Below are 24,010 nucleotides of genomic sequence, written 5' to 3' on the forward strand. Positions count from 1 at the left end.
ACGCTGCTGCTATCTTGGGGGCAAGTAAACATCTAAATAGGGCTAGAATCTCAGGTTAACAGACTCATTATTAAAAGGATAAACAATTACAGTGTCAGGGACTTCCTTAAATCAGCCTTGGGAGCTTTACATTTCCAAATATATCAGAACAAAGCCAATGCAATTAACATACACTTACATATTATTATTATTTTTAAAATGAAATACCACCGCTTTGCTATGACTTTCTCACAACGACCTCTAAAATCCATGTTGCAAATTTCACAAGGATGCATTATTTATTTCCAATGACACTCAGCTTCATTTTTTAATCTTTTTATTTTATTTTTTACAAGAAACGCTGTCCTAAGAAACACCTTTAGTGAATGCAATGCCTTCCATGAAGGTTGCTCAAACAAGCTTCTTAACATATTTAATTAAGACACAAGACACCTCTGGATGCCAATTTTCACAGTGACTTCCATAATCACTTAACAATGATTAAGAGTGCCGCTGCAGTTTTATTTGAAGATTCTGGGTAGCAGAGAGAAAAAGACAAACACCTTTATTTCTCCATCTTGAGATCATAAACACCTATATTTCTCAGTCTTGAACGCTATCCCGGGGGCTTTCCCTGTTTTCCTTGGAAGACTTGTTTCCATGTTTGCAAATTCAATATTATTCTCCAGTCATTGCTATCCCCTTAATATGGATTCGGGAACGATCCCAAGCTCGGTGACAGAATACTGTTACATTGGTTGCTTCCTCCCACATCTCTCTGCTGAGCAGCTATTATTATTATTATTATTATTATTATTATTATTATTATTATTATTATTTATACCCCAGCCACTCTGGGCAGCTTCCAACTGAATATTGAAAACACAATACAGCATCAAACATTAAGAACTTCCCTAAACAGGGCTGCTCTCAGATTCCACAGGGCAGAAGACCCTCTGCCTGGTTTTCTGTACCCTCACTTCTCGCAGTGAGAGAATCACCAGAAGGCCCTCGGCGCTGGACTTCCATGTCTGGGCTGAACGGTGGGGGTGGAGATGCTCCTTCAGCTATACAGGGCCAAGGCCATTTAGGGCTTTAAAGGTCAGCACCAACACTTTGAATTGTGCTTGGAAACATACTGAGAGCCAATGCAGATCTCTCAGGACCGGTGTTATATGGTCTGGTGGCCACTCCCAGTCACCAGTCTAGCGGCCGCATTCTGGATTAGTTGTAGTTTCCGGGTCACCGTCAAAGGTAGAGCACATTGCAGTGGTCCAAGTGGGAGATAACTAGAGAATGCACCACTGTGGCGAGACAATCCAGGTAGGGTCTCAGCCTTCGTACCAGATGGAGCTGGTAAACAGCTGCCCTGGATGCAGAATTAACCTACGCCTCCATGGACAGCTGTGAGTCCAAAACGACTCCCAGGCTGCACACCTGGTCCTTCAGGGGCACAGTTACCCCATTCAGGACCAGGGAGTCCTCCACACCAGCCTTCCCCCTGTCCACCAAGAACAGTACTTCTGTCTTGTCAGTGGCAAAAGCCCATGGGGCTCCAGGTGTCAGGAGTATGGGCAGGAGTCAGACTCTGGGGCCTGTAGGGCTTTGCAGGACTGGGGCCTGCCTCAGCTTGTGCTGGAGAAGCAAGGAGTGGCCACTCAGGTGAGGCCACTTGATAACTCACTGCACCTGGTGGCAAGAGCTGGGAGGGATAAAAGCTCAGCATTTCCCTTCAGCTCTTGGCCACAGCAACGCGATCCCTGCCTTGTTGCATCTGGCCTCCTGTTCCTTGATCCTTCACCTTGCTCCTTGGATCTTCGCCTTGCTCCTCGACCCTTGGTCCTTCGCCTTGCCGACGTCTTGCTCCTCGACCCTTGGACCTTCGCCTTGCCGACACCTTGCGATTCCTTGCTCTTCGACCTTCGGTTCCTTGACCCTGTGACTGCCTGCTGCTGGACCCTCAGCCCTGCACCACCTGGACTCCCGTTCCTGCTTCCACTCTGCCATCTTGCCTCTGGTCCTGACGTCCTGAGTCGGGACTGCTACCTCCCGCCAACTAGACCGTGACACCAGGTCTGTGGTCCTTTAGAGAACTGAGACGCAACATTAAATGGGTCTTACGCCTGATCCAGCAGGACTCAGGTGCTGATTTGCTTGTTGACGCAGAACAACATTTCATTCAAGAGAAAGGTTGGAAATCTTCCTCCACTTTGCTTTGCTCTGGAGTTATGGTTGAGAGAGACACACTGGTACTAGGATAAAAGGAGCAACCACAACAAGACCTATCTGGCACAGTTTTTGCCCCCAAATGTTCACACTAAATCCTCTGCGTTTCCAGTTATTGTAATTCAGCACTGTCTCCAATGCCTTCATTTGATCTCCGCTGCCTTTCTGAAACAGATATCCGGTTCTAGGACGGATGTTAGGAATTGCATCATGTTTTCCACTGAGCTGACTTCTTGCCGGAACGTAAAGGGAACGTAAAGGTATAGGAAGGTGTGTCTTGTGAAGCAAACTGGACTGGGATGAGCTTCAGCTCAATTGGCATACGGAATTAGTTTCGACCAAAAGCAGGTGGAATTACGTCACTTTCGGTGATCTTTTTTGATTACTGCAAATTTACCATTTGGCTGTTTTCGCATGCTTAAAAAAATTCTCTTTATATATCCCAGCCTGTGATGCCCTGAAGCATGACACTTTAGCAAATGCAATCTCTGTAGGTATATCCGTTAACACAAAATAGATCCTTAATACTTTAGCACAGCAGGGCTTGTCTACCTGCACAAATCACTTAATAATTCCCGCTGAGCAAATTAATGGAGTGCAGAGTCCTGTCCCACCGCGACCCCAACCCATGCAAAGTAGGAAGAACCCTGCTGGGTTGTTTTAAAAGCCTATCTATCCTAACATCTCATTTCCATTTGGTGGCCAACCAGATTCCTCAGCGAGGCCCACAAGCAGATTGTGAAGGCAGTAATCCTCTCCTGGTGTTGTTCCCCAACATTTGGTGTTCAGAGGCAGCATTCTCAAGGGAATACAGCCAACATGACTAACAGACATGGGTAGCCTTATGATCTGCCATGGATTTGTCTGAACCCCTTTCAAAGATGTCCAAAATGGCGGCTGTCAACCCAGCACGTTGTAGCGAATTCCATAGACGAACTAGGTCTGTGTGAAGAAATCTCCTGCAGATCAAATGTGTTTGAGAAAGATAAAAGGTAAAGGTAAAGGACCCCTGGGCGGTTAAGTCCAGTCAAAGGCGACTATAGAGTTGCGGCGCTCATCTCCGCTCTCAGGCCGAGGGAGCCGGTGTTTGTCCACATACAGCTTTCCGGGTCATGTGGCCAGCATGACTAAACCACAACGGAACACCATGACAGAAACCAGAGCACATGGAAACACCATTTATGGTAGCTTCCCGCCGCAGCAATACCTATTTATCTACTTGCACTTTGATGTACTTTCGGACTGCTAGGTTGGCAGGAGCTGGGACAGAGCAGCAGGAGCTGGGACAGAGCAACAGGAGCTCACCCCATCACATGGATTTGAACCGCTAACCTTCTGGTCAGCAAGCCCAAGAGACTCAGTAGTTTAGACCATAGAGCCACCCATGTCCCTTTTACCTTTACCTTTTGTTTGAGAACCCATACATCAAGCCCCAGCCTTTTTGAGATATGCAATGTGTTACCAAAATGATGTTACTAACTCCTCTCAGGACACACAGAAGTTGTTTTCAGCGATAGGCTTTATAGTCATGCAGAATGCATAGAATTCATCACTTCCAGGGGAGCATGTGCATTTGACATTATATTGTGGGAAAGTTGGGATATCCACTGACGAACAGGAAACAAAGAGGTGGTGCAAAGTGTACAAGATTTTGCATTTGGCAGCTGTTGAATCCCACCAACTTTGACAAGATACCCACATGACAGTCTGCTGAAAGAATTTTTTTATTTTACCCACATGACAGTCTGCAAATTTGACACCTGCGGGCAATAGTTATATAGCAAGTTTTGAGAAAACAGTTTGTTGGCCGTTTCTTATGTGAATTTGTAATTCTACATATATTGCATGTGCTTCATGATCCTAAAACTGCATCCCAGTACACACAGGGTTGAATCTAACGCAGCAGTTTTATTAATGGAACAGATTCACACTTATTACGTAAGATTTTCCCTCCCCCCGCCGCCTGTGCACCCTCAAAATCTGCTCCAGAGTGTTGAAGGAGCTTTCCAGAGAAGATTGGGGGGTCACAGGAGCAGTCCTGTAGAAAACTTTGCTTGGTTTGGCTGCCACATTTCTAGGTGGAACATACCTCTTCCATACCTCTAGGTGGAACATACCTCCTTACATATCACTTGGGAAGACAGGCAAACTAATGCCAGTGTCCTGGAAGAAGCACAGATCACCAGTGTCAAAGCAATTATTCTTCAACAGAAGTATCGTTGGTCTGGTCATGGTGTTCGGATGCCTGATTACCGTCTTCCAAAGCAACTACTCTATTCCCAACTGAAAAACGGAAAGCGTAATGCCAGTGGACAACCACAAAAGTTTAAAGATGCTCTCAAGGCATTTTTTTTTTAATGTCATATAAACACCAAAAATTCGGGAAACACTGGCCTGCGAGCGCTCCCATTGGATAACAGCCTTTGCCAAAGGCGTCATGGACTTTGAAGAACCACAAACTCAGGACGAAAGGGAGAAAAGTGCTAAGAGGAAGGCACGCTTGGCAAACCCTCACCGTGATCAACTCCCACCCAGAAACCTACATCCCCTCTGTGGAAGGATGTGTGGATCCAGAATTGGCCTCCACAGTCACTTATAGACACACTATTAAGACCATGTTCATGGAAGACAATCTTACTCGGCTACGAGTGATCGCCAAAGGAGAAAAAGTGTGCTAACTAACACAATGTGTTATGTACAGGTCAAGTTAGCAGGAATTAATTACGTGGCATATTTGTTGTTGTTTGTTTCATTAGAAAAACGGGTGTTAAGGAAACACTGAACAAGGTGCAAAACAACCTGTTATGTTATGTTATGCTATGTTATGACTATGACATTAAAAACTAGTGCAGATCCTGTTTTCTCAACAACAACAAAAAGCATTTATCACAACACCAATACAAAAAAATAAATAAAAGATTTAGAAACAGGGTAAGAGCATATTACAATGAAACATTTCAATTTACGGAGAATGATGCTGAGAACAATATGCATAGCTTCTTTGTTGAAGTCAGTGAGATTGTGTCCTTAATGTCATACAATATTTCCTGGATAATAGACTTCCTTTGTAATGCTTGATAAACAGGTAAGAAAGCGTTCTGAAAGGGAGGCTCCCAATATAGCTTTTCAGCAAAAAGCACCCAGCAAAAAGCTGTGCTCATCATAACAACTGCAGAATAAACAAACTTACCTCTTAACTGCAGGCAAACGAACAGGCTACTTTATTGCTGGCTGGGTAGAGAACATAACTGAAACGGAAAAGCAGAGCAAAGGAAAGGATATCCCAAAATTCAGATCACATCACAGTACTGCTGCCCTTGCCTTCCTGCCCAGGGAAATCTGACGGTTCCATGTGCTTTCTGATGTCATAAGTGACTGCCTAAGATGAATGTATGTACAGTGGTACCTCCGGTTAAGAACTTAATTCATTCTGGAGGTCTGTTCTTAACCTGAAACTGTTCTTAACCTGAGGTACCACTTTAGCTTATGGGGCCTCCCGCTGCCGCTGCGCGATTTCTGTTCTCATCCTGAGGTAAAGCTCTTAACCCAAGGTACTATTTCAGGGTTAGCGGAGTCTGTAACCTGAAGCGTTTGTAACCTGAAGCGTTTGTAACCCAAGGTACCAGTGTACAGTGGTACCTCGGTTTATGAACACAATTGGTTCCGGAAGTCTGTTCATAAACTGAAGCGTTCATAAACTGAAGCGAACTTTCCCATTGAAAGTAATGGAAAGTGGATTAATCCGTTCCAGACGGTCCGCGGAGTAACCGTTCATAAACTGAAGCGAACTTTCCCATTGAAAATAATGGAAAGTGGATTAATCCGTTCCAGACGGGTCCGCGGAGTACTTAAACTGAAGCGTTCATAAACTGAAACATGGGTGTAATTGGTTCCGGAAGTCTGTTCATAAACTGAAGCGTTCATAAACTGAAGCGAACTTTCCCATTGAAAGTAATGGAAAGTGAATTAATCCGTTCCAGATGGGTCCGCGGCGTTCATAAACCGAAAATTCATAAACCGAGGTGTTCATAAACCGAGGTTCCACTGTACTAAAAAAATAGGTGTGGAGCCATCACCAGGACAATGGACCGCGGGTCTCATTCAGTCTACCCTTCCTTCAGTATCTGATATCTCTGGGGCCATCTAGAGTAGAGTTACAATACAATACAAATACCTTTATCGGCATTACAAGTTAAAACATATCAAATCACTGGGATAAATTTAAAAGGGACAGGAGTGAGGCTGTCGAGGGTCACAAGGCACTCGATTGTTCTGCTTCACCTTATCTATTCCCTAGAGGGATGATTCATTAAGAACCCTTTCAGGTAAAATGGAGATTAAAAAGGAAGCCACTGAGGCAGTAACGTCCTTCTTCCTATCCGCTAAGAGGAAACTCATTTGGCTTTCTCTTGGAGCCATGAGTCGCAAGCCCAACATCTTGCTCAGCATTTGTTTGTGGAGTCTGCTGTGGAAGGGGCAGTCCAAAAGAATATGGTCCAGTGAATCTGGTACTCCCTGATTAAAGGCACACAGGTGGGCCTGATAAGGAATTTGTGAGTATCTAGCAAAGGCATCCCCAAACTGCAGCCCTCCAGATGTTTTGGCCTACAACTCCCATGATCCCTAGCTAACAGGACCAGTGGTCGGGGAAGATGGGAATTGTAGTCCAAAACATCTGGAGGGCCGAAATTTGGGGGTGCCTAATCTAGCAGTTTGAAAGAACGTCAAAGTGCAAGTAGATAAATAGGTACCGCTACAGCGGGAAGGTAAACGGTGTTTCCGTGCGCTGCTCTAGATCGCCAGAAGCGGCTTTGTCATGCTGGCCACATGACCTGGAAGCTGTACGCTGGCTCCCTTGGCCAATAAAGCAAGATGAGCGCCACAACCACCCCAGAGTCGGTCACGACTGGACCTAATGGTCACAGGTCCCTTTACCTTTACCTTTTTACCTGTGGTCACTGCGGAGGGGAAAGCATTTAGTCTTGCAAGCATAAAAGCTCTTCGTTGGGAAGGAAATAGACTACAGTTTGTTGGCGGGTGTGTTCTGCAAGAAGTAATTGATGCACTTATAGTGTGTGGGTGGTAGATTTATAGGTTTAAAAAAAAGGGTAAAGGACCAGAGCATATTTCTGCATTTCAAGGTTTTGGAATAGATGGTCCATGGGGTACCTTCCAACTCTATGATTCTAACCCCACTCAATGAAGGTAAAGGTAAAGGACCCCTGGACAGTTAAGTCCAGAAAAGGCGACTATGGTGTTGCGGCGCTCATCTCACTTTCAGGCCAAGGGAGCCGCCATTTGTCCACAGATAGCTTTCCAGGCCATGTGGCCAGCATGACTAAACCACTTCTGGCGCAACAGAACACCATGACGGAAACCAGAGCACACAGAAACGCTGTTTACCTTCCTGCCACCCCAGTACCTATTTATCTGGCATGCTTTTGAACTGCTAGGTTGGCAGGACCTGGGACAGAGCAACGGGAGCTCACCCTGTCATGGGGATTCGAACCGCCAACCTTCTGATCGGCAAGCCCAAGAGGCTCAGTGCTTTAGACCACAGTGCTACCCGTGTCCCTGGTAGATTTATACAGGACTGTCGACACAGTATCCTACATTACTAGTTGTTCTTCAATGTTTTCCTGAATATTAAAGCATTACTGCCATCTAGAGGTGCACTTGTTCACCATAGCAAAGCAACAGTGGAGCAAAGGCAACAAGAAACCCAGGGCATTTGCTGCATGTAAAGTTGCAGGATCTCTGCAGGAAGCTCCGGGAGGGACATGCGCTGAGTGGAAATGAAGCAGAACCTCTGCAGGCACAAACAGTATTGATAGCGGGATTGTGCTCAACCACCCTGATGTCATCGTGAGCACTCATCTTCATAAATGCCTGATAAAAAAAGCATGTGCAATCCAAGTAGATAGCTCAGTTAGTTAGGGCATGATGTTGATAACTCCTTTGGTGATGGCTGTTCTCCAATTGAGTGCTTGCAGGCCATTGTTTCCCAATTGTTGGTGTTTACACTACATTTTTTAAGATTTGCCTTGAGAGAGTCTTTAAACTTCTTTGTTGGCCACCAGCATTCCGCTTTCCATTTTTAAGTTTGGAATAGAGTAGTTGCTTTGGAAGATGAGAATCAGGCATCCGCACAACATGACCAGTCCAACGAAGTTGATGTTGAAGAATAATTGCTTCTTCCAGTACACTGGCATTAGTTTACCTGTCTTCCCAGATGATGTGTAAAAATTTTCGGAGACACCGTTGATAAAATCTTTCGCTCGAACTCAAGATAAAAGGGATAAATGTGCTAAGAGGAAGGCATGCTTGGCAAACCCTCACCATGATCAGCTCCCACCTGGAAATCTATGTGGAAGCACGTGTGGATCCAGAATTGGCCTCCACAGTCACTTACGGACTCCCTGTTAAGACTGTGTTAGAAGAAGAAGAAGAAGAAGAAGAAGAAGAAGAAGAAGAAGAAGAAGAAGAAGAAGAAGAAGAAGAAGAAGAAGAAGAAGAAGAAGAAGAAGAAGAAGAAGAAGAAGACACCAAGGTTGCAGGTTCAATCCCCAAATAGAAGACCTATGTAATCCTGCATTGCAGGGGGTTGGACCAGATGATCCTCAGGGTCCCTTCCAACTCTATGATTCTATGTAGGAGGGCCCTCTTTCACAACGTTTGTTCTGATGTCCCAGTAGTCCTGACTATTTTGGTTTCATATGCCTCCTTTGGCGTCCATTAGTTTGATTTCTCTGATGATTTTGGGAGGTGGGTCAACTTTGGACCGAGACAGCTGATCTCATTCAGAATCTGAATTCTGAAGCCAGTGGTTCCCAACTTTTTTGGGCCATACCCCACCTAAGCATCTCTAAAATCCTGATCCCCCCCCCATGAAATATAATTCTTATCATTCAAAAAGTGAATTCCTATTCATGTGGAGGAAGCCTAAAAGGCCATTAAATGTTAATAACTCATTCTCAAATTGCCCCCCTTAAAAATCAAATTGCCCCTCTGTGGGGCGTGTGCCCCACGTTGGGAACCATGACTGTAAGCAGTCTATATGAAGCTGAATCGCTTAAGCAGTGTCCATATAGACTAAGGTTATTGTAGCAGATATTTTTCAATGGGACACTTTTCAACTTCATTAGGAATGATAGGATTTTGTCAGGGGACTGATTTGTAAATCCGGGGACTGTCCCCGGGAAACAGGGATGTCTGGTAACCTTAATATAGACATCTCTGAGTCTTTTGATCCAAACAGGGAGCACTCGGTGTTTGCGTGGGTGATAGAAACCCTGTGGCTCTAAGGCTAGAAGTTAAGTACCAAAATTTGCTACCAAGGAGTGTGGTGGAGTCTCCTTCTTTGGAGGTCTTTAAGCAGAGGCTTGACAGGCATATGTCAAGAATGCTTTGATGGTGTTTCCTGCTCAGCAGGGGGTTGGACTGGATGGCCCTTGTGATCTCTTCCAACTCTACGATTCTATGATTCTAAGTAACAATATAATTCACCCTTATGAAGATGAGGATTCTCTAGATACAGCTGGGGGTCATTTCCAAAAGGATGTCTGTGTTGGTATTTTTACAGCAAAATCAACACAGAGTTTTGTGGCACCTTAACGGACCACAAATGAATGATGGCACGAGTTGACAGCAAAAGCTATGTATGAATATGTGTCTGAGTGTGAGTTCCAAGATTTCATTTCTTTTAACGAGGAAGCACTTGAGACTTAAATTGTCTTCATAATATTTGCATACTGGAGGCAGCCACACTCTTTGAATAGGTGGTATCATCGCTAATCCTGCACCAGGCACCAGGAGACTGACTCAAGGATGCTTCAAGTTCACAGCTCTTCTTACCTCTTTTGAAATTCTTTTTTTTTCTTTTTCTTTTTTCTTTTTTGAGGCTTCCGTACTGAGTTTTCGGTTTTTGAACGTTTCGGTACTCAAACGGCGTTCCAAAACGGATTACGTTCGAAAACAGAGGTTCCGCTATAAAACATTAAACATTTTTTTAAAAAGAATAAAATAAAAATAAACTCCCCTATACAAGATTGCCTTTAGACAGCTCCATACCCTCTGACGTTTCTCCAGTGAAAATAGGGGCATCCTAAGGAAAAGCGGGTCATTCCAGGATCAAATCAGAAACCAGGACGACTTCTGAAAATCAGTGACTGTCCCTGGGGGAAAGGGGACACTTAAAGGGTTCACATTGTATGTTTCCATCATGCCTGAAACTAGTGATTACCTCATATTTATTCACCATCCTCGCAGGAGGTGATGCTCAGTGCATGGCTTGAAAGGAGAGAAGACCAGCACTTTGCTGAAGTTAAGAAGGTCCAGCTCTGGTAGGTGCCTGGATGGGAGACCCTCTCATGTATGCCATCTTGAGTTCCATGATAGAAGGAAAGTGGGATATAAATGCAAGAAAATTAATAAAATTATTAATAAAATTAATATAGATGTCCTTAGAGTAACAGAAAGAAGGTCCAAGCTGAGAGAGATTCTTTGTTGTTGTTGTTGTTGTTTAGTCGTTTAGTCGTGTCCAACTTTTTGTGACCCCATGGACCATAGCACGCCAGGCACTCCTGTCTTGCACTGCCTCCCGCAGTTTGGTCACTCATGTTCGTAGCTTCAAGAACACTGTCCAACCATCTCGTCCTCTGTCATCCCCTTCTCCTTGTGCCCTCAATCTTTCCCAACATCAGAGTCTTTTCCAGGGAGTCTTCTCTTCTCATGAGGTGGCCAAAGTATTGGAGCCTCAGCTTCACGATCTGTCCTTCCAGTGAGCACTCGGGGCTGATTTCCTTCAGAATGGATAGGTTTGATCTTCTTGCAGTCCATGGGACTCTCCAAAGCACCATAATTCAAAAGCATCCATAGCTTTGGCGATCAGCCTTCTTTATGGTCCAGCTCTCACTTCCATACATCACGTCTGAGAAAACCATAGCTTTAACTATACAGACCTTTGCGGGGATATTCTACTTATATAAAAATTCTTGTAAATTTTCTGTTTCACAATTTAAAATATTCATTTTACATCCTTGAGATATCAATGACTTCCCGTCTTCTCTTTCCATGGTTCATTTTACATATCATAAATCCCTGAGTGTTTTACAAAAACTATGTCATTCAGTATTCTGTTATCACATCCATCAAAATTTGTTTATACTGTTGAATTTATCTTAAGGCTGCCAGCGCTTTCAGCTGTATACAATTATTTCCCATCTATTCAATAAACGTTTTCCAATAAACGTATGTTCTTCTTGTTCTCTTATTCTATATGTTAAGTCTGCAATTTGTGCATATTCTGTCAACTTAAGTTGCTATTCTTCTTTGGTTGTGACCTTGCTCATTTTCCATTTGGGGGCTAACAAAACACGCACCGCCATAGTGGCATACATAATAACCTTTTTTTGACACCTGGGAATTTCGGTCTGAATTATCCCCAACAGAAAGGACTCTGGTTTTGAGAGGAAAGTACACTGAAAGAGTTTCTATCCCAAACTGAGATTGTGCTTGCTACAATCTAAACTCAAATATCCGACAAATTTCGGTCTCTACATACACAGCCATCAGATGTCTCAAATAAATGGACTGCTGTAGTCTATCAATCTAATGCTGCCATCTAGTGGATATTCTTCATGCCATTCGTGAAATGATTTTACTCCTATGGCACAGTGATAGAGACAGATCCTATACTGTACTACACTTTGTGTTTTGCTATTGATTCAATTCAGGAATGCGGGAGGCAGACTCACTTCCTTAATGAAGCCTTAAAAAAGGTGTAAGGATGCTAGGAACTCCCCAAACATCAGAGAAATCATAATACTTTATAATACCACCAAATAAATACCACCAAAAAACAACAACCCATTAATAAAGCCTCTAATAAATATTTTACAGCTGCGATCATTCCCAGTCACAAGGAGCGTTTTTATAGTTTAATTTAATTTAATGGTTTGTAAATTCACACATAAAAATTTAATTAAATCTTTTCGGTAAGGACTTGATTGGAGAAAGGGGGTGCTCTCTCAATAGACAACAACTCACTCACTCATTCAGAGCAATATTTCTGGGGTGCTTCCACCCCCCTCTTAGTAATGTACAGTTATTTGAAAGGCTGTAATGTGTTTTATTTTATGAAGAAGTTTATTTGAAAATCAAGTTAATGGATATCGCCCGCTAAGAAGTTCTCCTCTGTAAGCCCCCATTGAAACCCACGGCTCCTATTTTTCCAGGGCTGCCTTCAGATGTCTTCCAAAAGTCTGGTAGTTGTTTTTCTCTTTGACATCTGGTGGGAGGGCGTTCCACAGGGTGGGTGCCACTACTGAGAAGGCCCTCTGCCTGGTTCCCTGTAGCTTTGCTTCTCGCAGTGAGGGAACTGCCAGAAGGCCCTCAGCGCTGGACCTCAGTGTCCGGGCAGAATGATGGGGATAGAGACGCTCCTTCAGGTATACTGCGCCGAGCTGCCATTTGGCAATTAGATTATATATCTGAGTTGTTGTTGTTTTTCAAGGAACAAGAAGAACCTTTATTTATGCAGGATGTGAGCATAATAACATCCTTTCCCCTGCTGTCATAGTACTTTAGAAGCTCCGTCTTTCTGTCTGTCTTATCTATCTATCCTATCTTTCTTAGGGATTTCGGAAAATTTTGATTCAGTTTATATTTGAAATTTATCCTTTGAAATTCCAGCATGCCTAAACTTTGTGCTGCAGTTCTCATATACAGTGCCGGATTTACGTATAAGCTAAACAAGCTATAGCTTAGGGCCCCACTCTCTTGGGGGCCCCAAAAAATAAAGGGGAAAAACTGGGTGTACATTTCCAAAATATAAGATTAAAAACAAATAAAATAAAACCTACATACAGCAACAGTGATTTGTGTTGTGTAGGCTCCTATGATATAAGTAATAGCCCCCCAATAATTTTAAGTTAGAGCTTAATAATTATTTCACTGTTAATATACTTCTTAATTGTATTTCAGTTCAACAATTACTTTGATAAAATAATATTTAAAAAATCCTTCCAGTAGCACCTTAGAGACCAACTAAGTTTGTCATAGGTATGAGCTTTTGTGTGCATGCACACTTCTTCAGGTACACTGAAACAGAAGTCACCAGACCCTTATGAATAGTCAGAGGGTGGGGGTGGGGGTATTACTCAGAAGGGTGGTGGGAATGGGTGATTGGCTGATAGGAGTGGTAAACCTGTTGATGACTGTTAACGACTGCAATTGGTCTTGCAGGAAAAAGCAAGGGGTGAGGTGCTAAAGAAAGCTTGATCATGCATAATGAGATAATAATCCAGTGTCCTTATTCAGACCAGGTCACTCCATGGTTTTAAGCTTGGTAATGAGTTGCAATTCAGCAACTTCTCTTTCCAGTCTGTCTCTGAAATTTTTCTGTAATAAAACAGCTACTTTGAGATCTTGTATAGAATGTCCTGGGAGATTGAAGTGTTCTCCTAGTGGTTTCTCTGTCTTGTGATTCCTGATGTCAGATTTATGTCCCTTTATCCTTTGAACAAAGGGTCTGGTGACTTCTGTTTCAGTGTACCTGAAGAAGTGTGCATGCACACGAAAGCTCATACCTATGACAAACTGAGTTGGTCTCTAAGGTGCTACTGGGAGGATTTTTTTTATTTTGTTTTGACTACGTCAGACCAACATGGCTACCTACCTGTAACTAGTACTTTGATAAAATACATATTTTGTTATGTGCAAATGGCTTTAGATACCTATTAGGTCCATAAATTACCATCTAGCATATATTCAACACCAAAAAAACAAAACAAAAAAACAGCAACCATTTGTTGTTGACAAAGGACAGCTGGACATATAAAGGGCCCCATTACCTTCAGTAGCTTAGGGCCTCATCAAACCTAAATCCGGCCCTGCTCATATATCTGAGTTTCTATAACTGCGGGAATCCCTTTGCTGGCCAGATGTTCTGGATGGCATCTCCCATTGGCTGTGCCTGCTGGGGTAAATGGGAGCCATAGCATCTGTAGGGCACCAGGCTGGCGAAGGCCTTCATTAGCATAGCACCTATGCAACTTCACCTTCTTCCCTATGCCACAGCATTTCAAAAACTGCTCTGAAAGTTTCTCCTTCCTTTGGTCTGATCTCAGGGGCTTGGCTCCCATCTCAGGCAATCAGATCTTCGCCCAAGAAGAACACATCTGGAGGATGCAGGTCCATTATGCAGACAGCTGCCTGAGCCGTTCTCCCCGCTCTGTCATCAACTATCAAGAAGTCTATTTTATCTGCAAGATAAAAAGCCGGGAGTATTGTTTCATGTTTCCTCGGCCAAGGCCGCCCGGGCAGCTCCTTCCTTGTACAATTAAGAACACAGCTTTCGAAGGAGACCTTGAGGATCGCGAAGCACTCGAAGAAAGGGACCCTCAATCGCTCTCAACATTATTAGCACGGGTTACAGGAAAGGGGACACAACGTCACGGTTTGAAAGCTCTTCCACCCTGAAAGGGGCCAGATCTGCGGAGCGAAACAACAACCGCCCCACAATACAATAGAGCATCTTCTGCAGCAAACAGCATGCGGTAACCTGGAAGAATAAGGCACCAGAATGCAAAGAGAAGGGAGGTAGGGTTTCATTTCCTCTTTGTGGCCATCAACAGAAATGAATGGAGAATTTTTAGGGTGAACCCTCTGCCTACACAGACTTAGGCACTGTTGCATCATACATTTAAAGCACATTTTGTCCTCTCTCTGGGTGCCATATTACCCTAAAAGGCAGCTTGCTGCAGACCCTCCAAGTGTCCCTATTTTCCAATGACAGTCCCAGATTTACAGAAGCCACCCCAGTTTCTGATTTATAATAATAATTATAATTATAATAATTTATTATTTATACCCCGCCAATCTGGCTGGGTTTCCCCAGCCACTCTGGGCAGCTTCCAACAAAATATTAAAATAAACAAATCCATCAAACATTAAAAGCTTCCCTAAACAGGGCTGCCTTGAGATGCCTTCTAAGGGTCTGGTAATTGTTATTTTCTTTGACCTCTTCTGGAGGGAAAGACAGGTAATTCCCCCAGAAAGACTTGGAGATGCTTAGATGAGATGAATCATCCTCATTTGCCCTCCTCCTGCCAACAAATATAGAAAATCCAGTTTGGGGCTATAGGTTTCACGCCCTTTATCAAGAAAAATCTGAGCGACCCGAATCCATTGCTAAGGTATTGAAATAATTTAGAGAGAGCATCACTAAAAAGATATAAAGCCCCTAAAAATGTGAGATGGAAAACTTTAAGAGAGTCTCCTTCTTTGGAGGTCTTTAAGTGGAGGCTTAAAGTGTTGGTGCTGACCTTTAAAGCCCTAAACGGCCTCAGTCCAGTATACCTGAAGGAGCGTCTCCACCCCCATCGTTCTGCCCGGACACTGAGGTCCAGTGCCAAGGGCCTTCTGGCGGTTCCCTCACTACGAGAAGCCAAGTTACAGGGAAGCAGGCAGAGGGCCTTCTCGGTGGTGGCGCCCGCCCTGTGTAATGCCCTCCCATCAGATGTCAAAAAGGAAAACAGCTACCAGATTTTTAGAAGACATCTGAAGGCAGCCCTGTTTAGGGAGGCTTTTAATGTTTAATAGATTATTTTATTTCATTTTTCTGTTGGAAGCCGCCCAGAGTGGCTGGGGAAACCTAGCCAGATGGGTGGGGTATAAATAATAATAATAAATTATTATTATTATTATTATTATTATTATTATTATTATTATTATTGACCAGGAATGCTTTGATGGTGTTTCCTGCTTTGCAGGCGGTTGGACTGGATGGCCCTTGTGGTTTCTTCCAACTCTATGAATCTATGATTATTTAGATTTCGCCTTGTCGATACATTACTGTATTCTGATCCTGTCTTGAAAATTCCTGGAGAAAATCATTCTTGACTGACTGGCAGAATGCTCCAAGCAGTTTGTCACCAAAGAGGTCATATCATTTGCTTATTTGTCTGTGTCCTGAATTCCAGTTTGGACCCCCATTAAGCTGAGTAGTTTGAAACCTGCACCCAGGCTGGGCAAAGTGTACACAGGGGAAGATACCATACCCTCCAACATTTCTCCGATGAAAATAGGGAGGTCCCATTCCAAAATTGATAATTTTACTATTTATACCCCACACAGCTTACTGGGTTGTCCCAGCCACTCTGGGCGGCTTCCAACATATATAAAAACATAATATAATATTAAACTTTTTTAAAAAATGAAAATAGAGACATCCTAAGGAAAAGTGTGACATTCTGGAATCAAATCAGAAACTGGGGTGGCTTCTCTAAATCAGGGACATCTCTAAAAAATAGGGTCTGCAGTTGCCTGTGAGGGTGTCACATTTAAAATGTCTCTCCATTGTTGTTTTTTACACCGCTAAACTTGGAAAACACAGATAAAACTCAGCTTGTTCATTCACTCCTGTCCTAGCCTCCCCCCTCCCCCGCCTGAGGTGCACACACAATAAATGCCACAATACCTGCCAAATCCATAGACGTTTCTACGGGCAATGCTAAATGGGCAGTTTTTGTTTTGGCACTGCATGCTGTTTGTTAAAATACATCTAAAAAGACATGAAGATCAAACAGACCTAATCCCGCAAGTGTGCTTAGACATATGCATAGACAGGTGGTTAATGTTGCCTCGTGGCCAAAAACAAGACCTCAAGGATTTTCTCTTTAACTCCAGACAGGTGGCCCTGCTCATTGTTGAGATCCATAGTGTCTGTTTACCAGAAATACTGACATGCATTTCAGATGAAATGATGGACTTTTTGGCATGCAAAGTAACCAGTCTTGGACCGAAGGCAGTCTCGTTTGCGTTTTAAAAAATGAAGGAGCATGTAATAAGAATCTGGTTGGGAGGTCCTGAAGACTAAAAAAAAAAACATTCGGTTCCTTAATTTTCCCCACAAGAAATTCTGGTGGGATCTACACACATATAGAAAAAGGCTGTGAAAATGCTTTTCTAAAAAAATGTTTTGAAAAACACATTGGATTTGGCGTAGCTCACTCTCACCATCTAGAGTCCCATGTGTACATTGCACTTTATAACGCATTTAAAAAGTTTTATTTGCAGCTGTATAACTGAGTTCCCAGTATGCATTCACCACATTGATGTATTACCAAATGCTGTGTAGTACAAAGCTATTGTACTACCAATCTTACTGTATGCTTGTGAAACATGGACCACTTATAAACGCCAACTCCAACTCCTTGAAAGATTCCATCAATGGTGTCTCCAAAATTTTTTACAAAGCACTTGGGAAGACTAATGCCAGTGTACTGGAAGATGCAAAGATCACTAGTGCCGAAGCAATGATTCTTCAGCATCAACTTTGTTGGACTGGTCATGTTGTGTGGATGCCTGATCATCGTCTTCCAAAACAACTACTCTATTCCGAACTTAAAAATGGAAAGTGTAATGCTGGTGGTCAACAAAAGAGGTTTAAAGACTCTCTCAAGGCAAATATTAAAAAAATGTAGTATAAATACCAACAATTTCCAGTCGGGATTCAGGCCTCATCATGGGACTGAAACTGCCTTGGTCACACTGGTCGAAGATCTCCGGCAGGCTAGGGACAAAGGTGAGAGCTGTTTCCTAGTTCTGCTGGGTCTCTCAGCGGCTTTTGATACCATCGACCATACCATCCTTCTGGACCGTCTAGAGCAGGCATGTCCAACAGGTAGATCACTGGACGTCTGTGGTAGATCACCGGGCTCCCCCCCCCCCCAAGAAGCTAAAAAATTCATTGTCTTAGCATCCAGGTTGGTCTTATCCTGCACACAGAATGTGTACGTTTATTGGAAAGTAGTAACGCTCTCTTATTTCCCCCCAACCATTTTACCATTTTTCCTTTTTGAGCTTCTGCTGTTTTAGACCAAGGGATTAATCAAGCGACAGCATTAAATTAGCATAATGGTCTTTAAGGGGTTTTAGCACTTCACATTGATGGATTACGTGTTCATTTAGTGCAAATACCCAGATGCCTAAGGAGAATTATGACAGGTTTATTTTCTTGCAAGGAAAAAAACTTTTCCCCTTTTAGCAGGAGCTCCTGTCCAGTGCAAAGCGCTTAAAAAAAAATAGGATATCCAGCGTTAAGAACTACCTTTTACTGTGGCAGAATACCTTTAAATGGATGTAAAACCTTGAAGTTAAAAGGCTTAGATTTACTGAGGAAGCATTACAGCAGGTGAATATTTTGCTTTAGAAAGTAGAATTCATGGGAGACCCCAGTTCTGTAGTGCTAGCCTTCATTTCAGTGGAGAGAAATGAGGGCGAGTCCTGGCTACAAGATAATAGCTAGGGACTGAGAATCGTGAAAGATTGTCTGCATCCCCATTTAACTTTCAAATCCATTGTCCAAGCGCATCTCTGATCTTTTGCCTTATGTCGTAAAGCAGATTGTGTGTCTGGGTGTGTACGCACATGAACAAAACATACATGTGTTAAATTTTTCAAGCTGCTAGATCTCGGCAAGTAGGATATTCCTTACACTTCTAGTCCACTCCCCTCGCCGCCTGATTTATCATGAACACGATATTCTCACCCCTATCAAATTAAGTAACAAGCAATGTTTGGCTAGCCCGTTTCCTTTTTTTAATAGTTTTTATTAAATTATACAGAAAATTTGTATAATTGTATAAATAGTCATTTATACAACCTTAAAATATCCATGACTTCCTTTCTTCTCTTTCCATGGTTCTTTTTACATAGCATAAATCCCTGCATATTTTATATAAACTAAAGGTAAGGTAAAGGGACCCCTGACAATTCGGTCCAGTCGTTACCAACTCTGGGGTTGCGGCGCTCATCTCGCGTTATTGGCCGAGGGAGCTGGCGTACAGCTTCCGGGTCATGTGGCCAGCATGACAAAGCAGCACATGGAAAGGCCGTTTACCTTCCCGCTGTATCTACTTGCACTGTGATGTGCTTTCGAACCTTTAAAGGAGCTGGGACCGAACAACGGGAGCACACCCCGTCGCAGGGATTCGAACCACCGACCTTCTGATCGGCAAGCCCTAGGCTGTGGTTTAGCCCACAGCGCCACCTGCACCCCTATTATATAAACTAAACCATTCAGTAATCCATTATTACTTCCATCAAAACTTATTTGCACTGTTGAATTTATCTTAATACTGCCAACATTTTCAAGTGTACACAATCCCCCCCCCCAATATATTCAATGAACATTTTCCAATCTTATTTAAATGAATCTTCTTCTTCCACGTTAGATCTGCAAGCTGTACGTATTCCATCAGTTGAAGCTGCCATTCTTCTTTGGTTGGGACCTCGCTTGTTTTCCATTTTGGGGCTGACAAAACACCGGCCGCTGTAGTGGCATACTTAAATATGCCTGGGAATTTCCATCTGAATTATCCCCAATAAAAAGGACTCTGGGTTTTATTTGGGAAAGGTGCTTTTAAACATTTTTTTTAATTCATTATAAATTACTTCCCAATACTCTTTTACCTTTTTTTCAGGTCCACCACATATGAAAGAACATACCCTCAACCTCATTACATCTCCAGCAGTTATCTGATTCAATCTTATATTGTACTACTAAGCTTTAATGGGTAGCCTGTTCCCAGTGAGGCAATGAAGTCTTGTATAGGGGTACCTCTAGTCGTGGACACAATCTGTTCTGGGGTGCTGTTCGCACCCCAAAAAGTCCATAACTAAAGCGCGATAGAGCACTTCTGCGCTCGCGGCAAAACCCGGAAGTATATACTATATACTTCCAGGTTTGCCGTATTCGCAACCTGAAAAGCCGCAACGTGAAGCAAATGCAACAAGAGGTATGACTGTACTCACTCAGCTATGGTCCCAAAATTTCCATCTATATGACCCTTCAGATCAGGCACCCCCCAACCTCAACCCTCCAGATGTTTTAGGACTACAATTCCCATCATCACTGACCACTGGACCTATTAGCTAGGGATGATGGGAGTTGTAGTCCCAAAACATATGGAGGGCTGAGTTTGGGGGTGCCTGCTTCAGATGGTTCTTGGACTCCAGCTTCCCTCAATCCCAGTCAATCTGGCTAATGGAGTTGAAGTCCTCACCTAGAATTTCAACCCTATTTTCACCCCAACACTGTGCCCACCCTTAGCCTTTCAACTAATCCCCTCCATATTGATGTGCTCGCAGATGCATAATTATGAGATATCTCAAGGTTTGGTGCCACGTTGGGAGCCTCAAAGAGTAGACCAGACTCTCTACTTTAGACAAATGCCCTCCAATGAATGGAGAGCAGAGGAGGAATTTGGATTTGATATCCCGCTTTATCACTACCCGAAGGAGTCTCAAAGTCGCTAACAATCTCCTTTCCCTTTCTCCCCCACAACAAACACTCTGTGAGGTGAGTGGGGCTGAGAGACTTCAGAGAAGTGTGACTAGCCCAAGGTCACCCAGCAGCTGCATGTGGAGGAGCGGAGATGCGAACCCGGTTCTCCAGATTACGAGTCTACCGCTCTTAACCACTACACCACAGTGCTCCTCTTTGCCTGTGTGCACATGAGGATCTCCTTAATTTCTTGAAACAGATTTTTATGAACCAAGACAAGGCACATCTCATTTGAAGCCTTCATGCTGCATTTATACCCTGCCTTCCTCCAATGGAGCTTACAGGGCCCGTGTCCACAGGACTTCCCAGTAAGCCTTAACCTTACTGCAAGACCACCACATATGATAAAAGGAACCTTATTTCTCTTTACATTTCTAACACTTATTTGATTTGGATTTATACATTTTTGCCAGTTTACTTGGCGTTAGAGAAAGCACCCTAACTTTCTGGCAGGTCTTCTAGAAGCTTAAGGGGCTCAAAGCACACATTCGCTCGCTCACTTCCTTTCCGAGAAAACAACAACCGAGTCACGCAGGGCAGACGTCACTGCACTGACAGGTCAAAGGGATCAACTCTCACCTTTGTGACCCACGTTTCTGTTCCTTAAGCCTCATTCCATCATCTCCAGCACTTTCCAACAAACTCTAAAATGTTCCAATTTTATTGGAACTCCTGCAAATGGCAACCCCAAAATTATACAAGGTACTTACAGAGTTAGTGAAGGAACTATTGATAAAAAAAATGTCCAGTAACTAAGTTTGTTCTTAAGAAGTGTGCATGCACATGAAAACTGATACCCAGAACAAACTTAGTTGGTCTCTAAGGTGCTATTGGAGAAAAAAAATTATTTCGACTGTGTCAGACCTACCTGAATCTGGAACTATTGATGTTAAGATACATTTCCAATGAATACCTCTTTTGGATATGTGACCTGCCCTATGAATACTGCAGTTTATAGCATGACTAGTGAAAAATCAACTGTGCAAAAGCTCAAGAACTATTTTTTCAGTCAGCCCCAAATGCACATTCCTTTGTCCAGCAGTGACATCAGTGATTATGTAGTTTTGCAGTCCTCACATTTAAGCTACCACAACTTCAATTTTCTTTGGCCTGCTCAGACATTACGTTAAGTGCCCCTGCAGAGTTCTCCTGGCAACTGTTCTTGTAACACAAACACAGAGAAGTTACACTTTTGAGATCCTAGAAGTGTTCCTTAGCGATCACAAATATTGCTGCAGATGAGATCTGTGAGCGGTTAGGTGGCTCAAAATGCAGCTCGGTGCAAAACTGGATCCTTTGTATAGCATTTGCAATGATCTCCATTAAAGAGAAAGTGTTTAGGCGATTCTGGCTCTCATGTAGACATTCTAAGGGGCCAAATGCATGACAAAAGTATCACTTGAGAAAGGAAGTTTATTTCAAGCTTCTAAGGGGGTATTACAAACCATAGATAATAAAAACATTAGAAACTATTCCAAAATTGGTTGTAGCTTTAAAATAAAAATCCAAGCAGGTTTTACAATGAAGAACGCTATTCAATGAAATTGTTTAAAAAGACTTTAAAAGTATTGGCTTTGCCATCTTTGCTAACCCATTTTTTTTTAAAAAAAGAAGCTGGGCATAAATATTTCATGCATTCATATGCATTATTTGGTGTTGCATATTATATATCTCGGTACAGCATTTATGTTATCACTGAAGAGTTCACCGCAGTGCACTTATAAATAGTGTAGTCATTATAAATCACATTGAAAACATACTTGCCATTTCCATTGTTACAAATTCAGTATTCCAGTGAACATAGAAATAAAGTAGCTACAACAATCAATAGTTTTACTTTATTTTTTAATATAAAAGTTATTACTCGAAACCCACCCTATCATTTCCCTTCCCTAAATGTAATGCTTTAATTCTTCGAAATAAAAATAAAGTACTAATTCTATATACAGCACATGTACCATACAAAAATGTATCCAAAGTTTCTATTGCTACCAAAGTGTTCCAAAATTAAAAGTTACATAAATCCCCTCATTGAAAGAAAGATTACAAGTTACAAAAAAAGGTCAAATTACACACAACCCATCAAGTTATTTTGTACAACCATTTCCAAGATAGCTTTTTCTCCCAAAGCAAATTGTCTTATGTGCCTATATAAAAATGTATATCAATATACTTTCTCATTTATTTCTCTTTATAAAGCAAAGTAATACATTTTCTACAATAAATATAACACAGGGAGGCACATAAAATCCAGGGGAGATAGATGAGATATGGTTTGCAAGAAATAATGTACTCACAGGCTTTAAGCCAGTTGTGTGTAAAACACAAATAATTTCTAAAGTGATATTTTGGGCAACAATGGAGTGTTTTTGGTGACTTTTCAAGTGATGTACATAGCATAATTTTTTACTTCTGTTGTCTTTCTCACAAAGTACCCTCCAAAATAATGTAATTTCTTCTCTTAAAATACACATTTGCTGTTGTAAATTTACATCTTAACTATGTGGTACTTTGTGCAAAGATTAATTGATTTATGCAAAATCAAACATTCAGAGGTCTTGTTAAAAAGCTACAGATCACATACAAGTTTCATAAGCAGCACCATATCATAATATATGATTTAGCCAAATCTATCTGATGTTATTTACTTCAAGAAACACCTAGCACCTTAAGCTGGAAGGTGGTGCTGAAGTTTTTTTTAAAAAAAAATGAAAAAAAAATGCGGAAAGAAATGGAAATGACAATCTATCCCTTTCCCAGCCAAAATAAAAGAAATAAAAAGGTACATCTAAAATCAGAATAAGTTAAAGAGTTGAATATACATATATGTACACTTTATGAACACTATGAACAAGATATTTTAGTGGAAAAATCCTCCAAACAGCAACACAATGATAAAAAAAAAAATCTTTAAATCAATATGGCAATGGTGATTCAGAGGAACTGCTGCAGAACTCTGCCACTGGATCAATGATTACGAAGTTGCATCTTCAATACATTCTTGTAGACAAAGAAGTTAATTTGTAGATCTCTATACAGGGTGGTTTTTTGTGTGCCTTGGCTGCACCTATGTTAGTCAATATCACTGAAGTCACTGACCGGTTCTCCGTGGACTCTACTGAGATGGTTCATAGCACGATCAAATGCAACCCTTACGGCTTTGCGAATACTTGAGTTCCGACCTTCCATCATTTTTAACTTGTCTATTGTTTCATCAATCCCAAGCGGAATCATTTTGGATTTTGGAAGCCATTGCCTAGAAGAGGATAAGTCAACATCTCAGATACTTATCACCATTCTGGAAAATGTAAAAATGCCCTGGTTCCCGTCCAATTTTTGTTTTAGATCCTCCTTTCCACTCAAAACAATGCTCACAGCAGTTTACAACAGACAATTAAAAATCAACTTCTATTAAAAATTGCAAGGATAACTGTTGGAAATAGAAGAAACCTACAC

At 42.2% G+C, this 24,010-nt stretch overlaps 1 protein-coding gene across 3 annotated transcripts in view; it reads right to left on the reverse strand.

Moving 5' to 3' along the window:
- Positions 1-22,382: 22,382 nt before the first annotated feature.
- Positions 22,383-24,010, reverse strand: part of BRD1 (bromodomain containing 1) — a 38,112-nt gene continuing 36,484 nt past the window's right edge. For all 3 annotated transcript variants that reach the window (XM_035127067.2, XM_035127066.2, XM_035127065.2), the window contains exon 13: positions 22,383-23,810. In XM_035127067.2, the coding sequence (XP_034982958.1) occupies positions 23,627-23,810 (184 nt within the window). In that variant the 3' untranslated portion in view covers positions 22,383-23,626. The remainder of the gene's footprint in view (positions 23,811-24,010) is intronic.

The sequence above is a fragment of the Zootoca vivipara genome, chromosome 10, assembly GCF_963506605.1.
Source record: "Zootoca vivipara chromosome 10, rZooViv1.1, whole genome shotgun sequence".
NCBI lineage: Eukaryota > Metazoa > Chordata > Lepidosauria > Squamata > Lacertidae > Zootoca > Zootoca vivipara.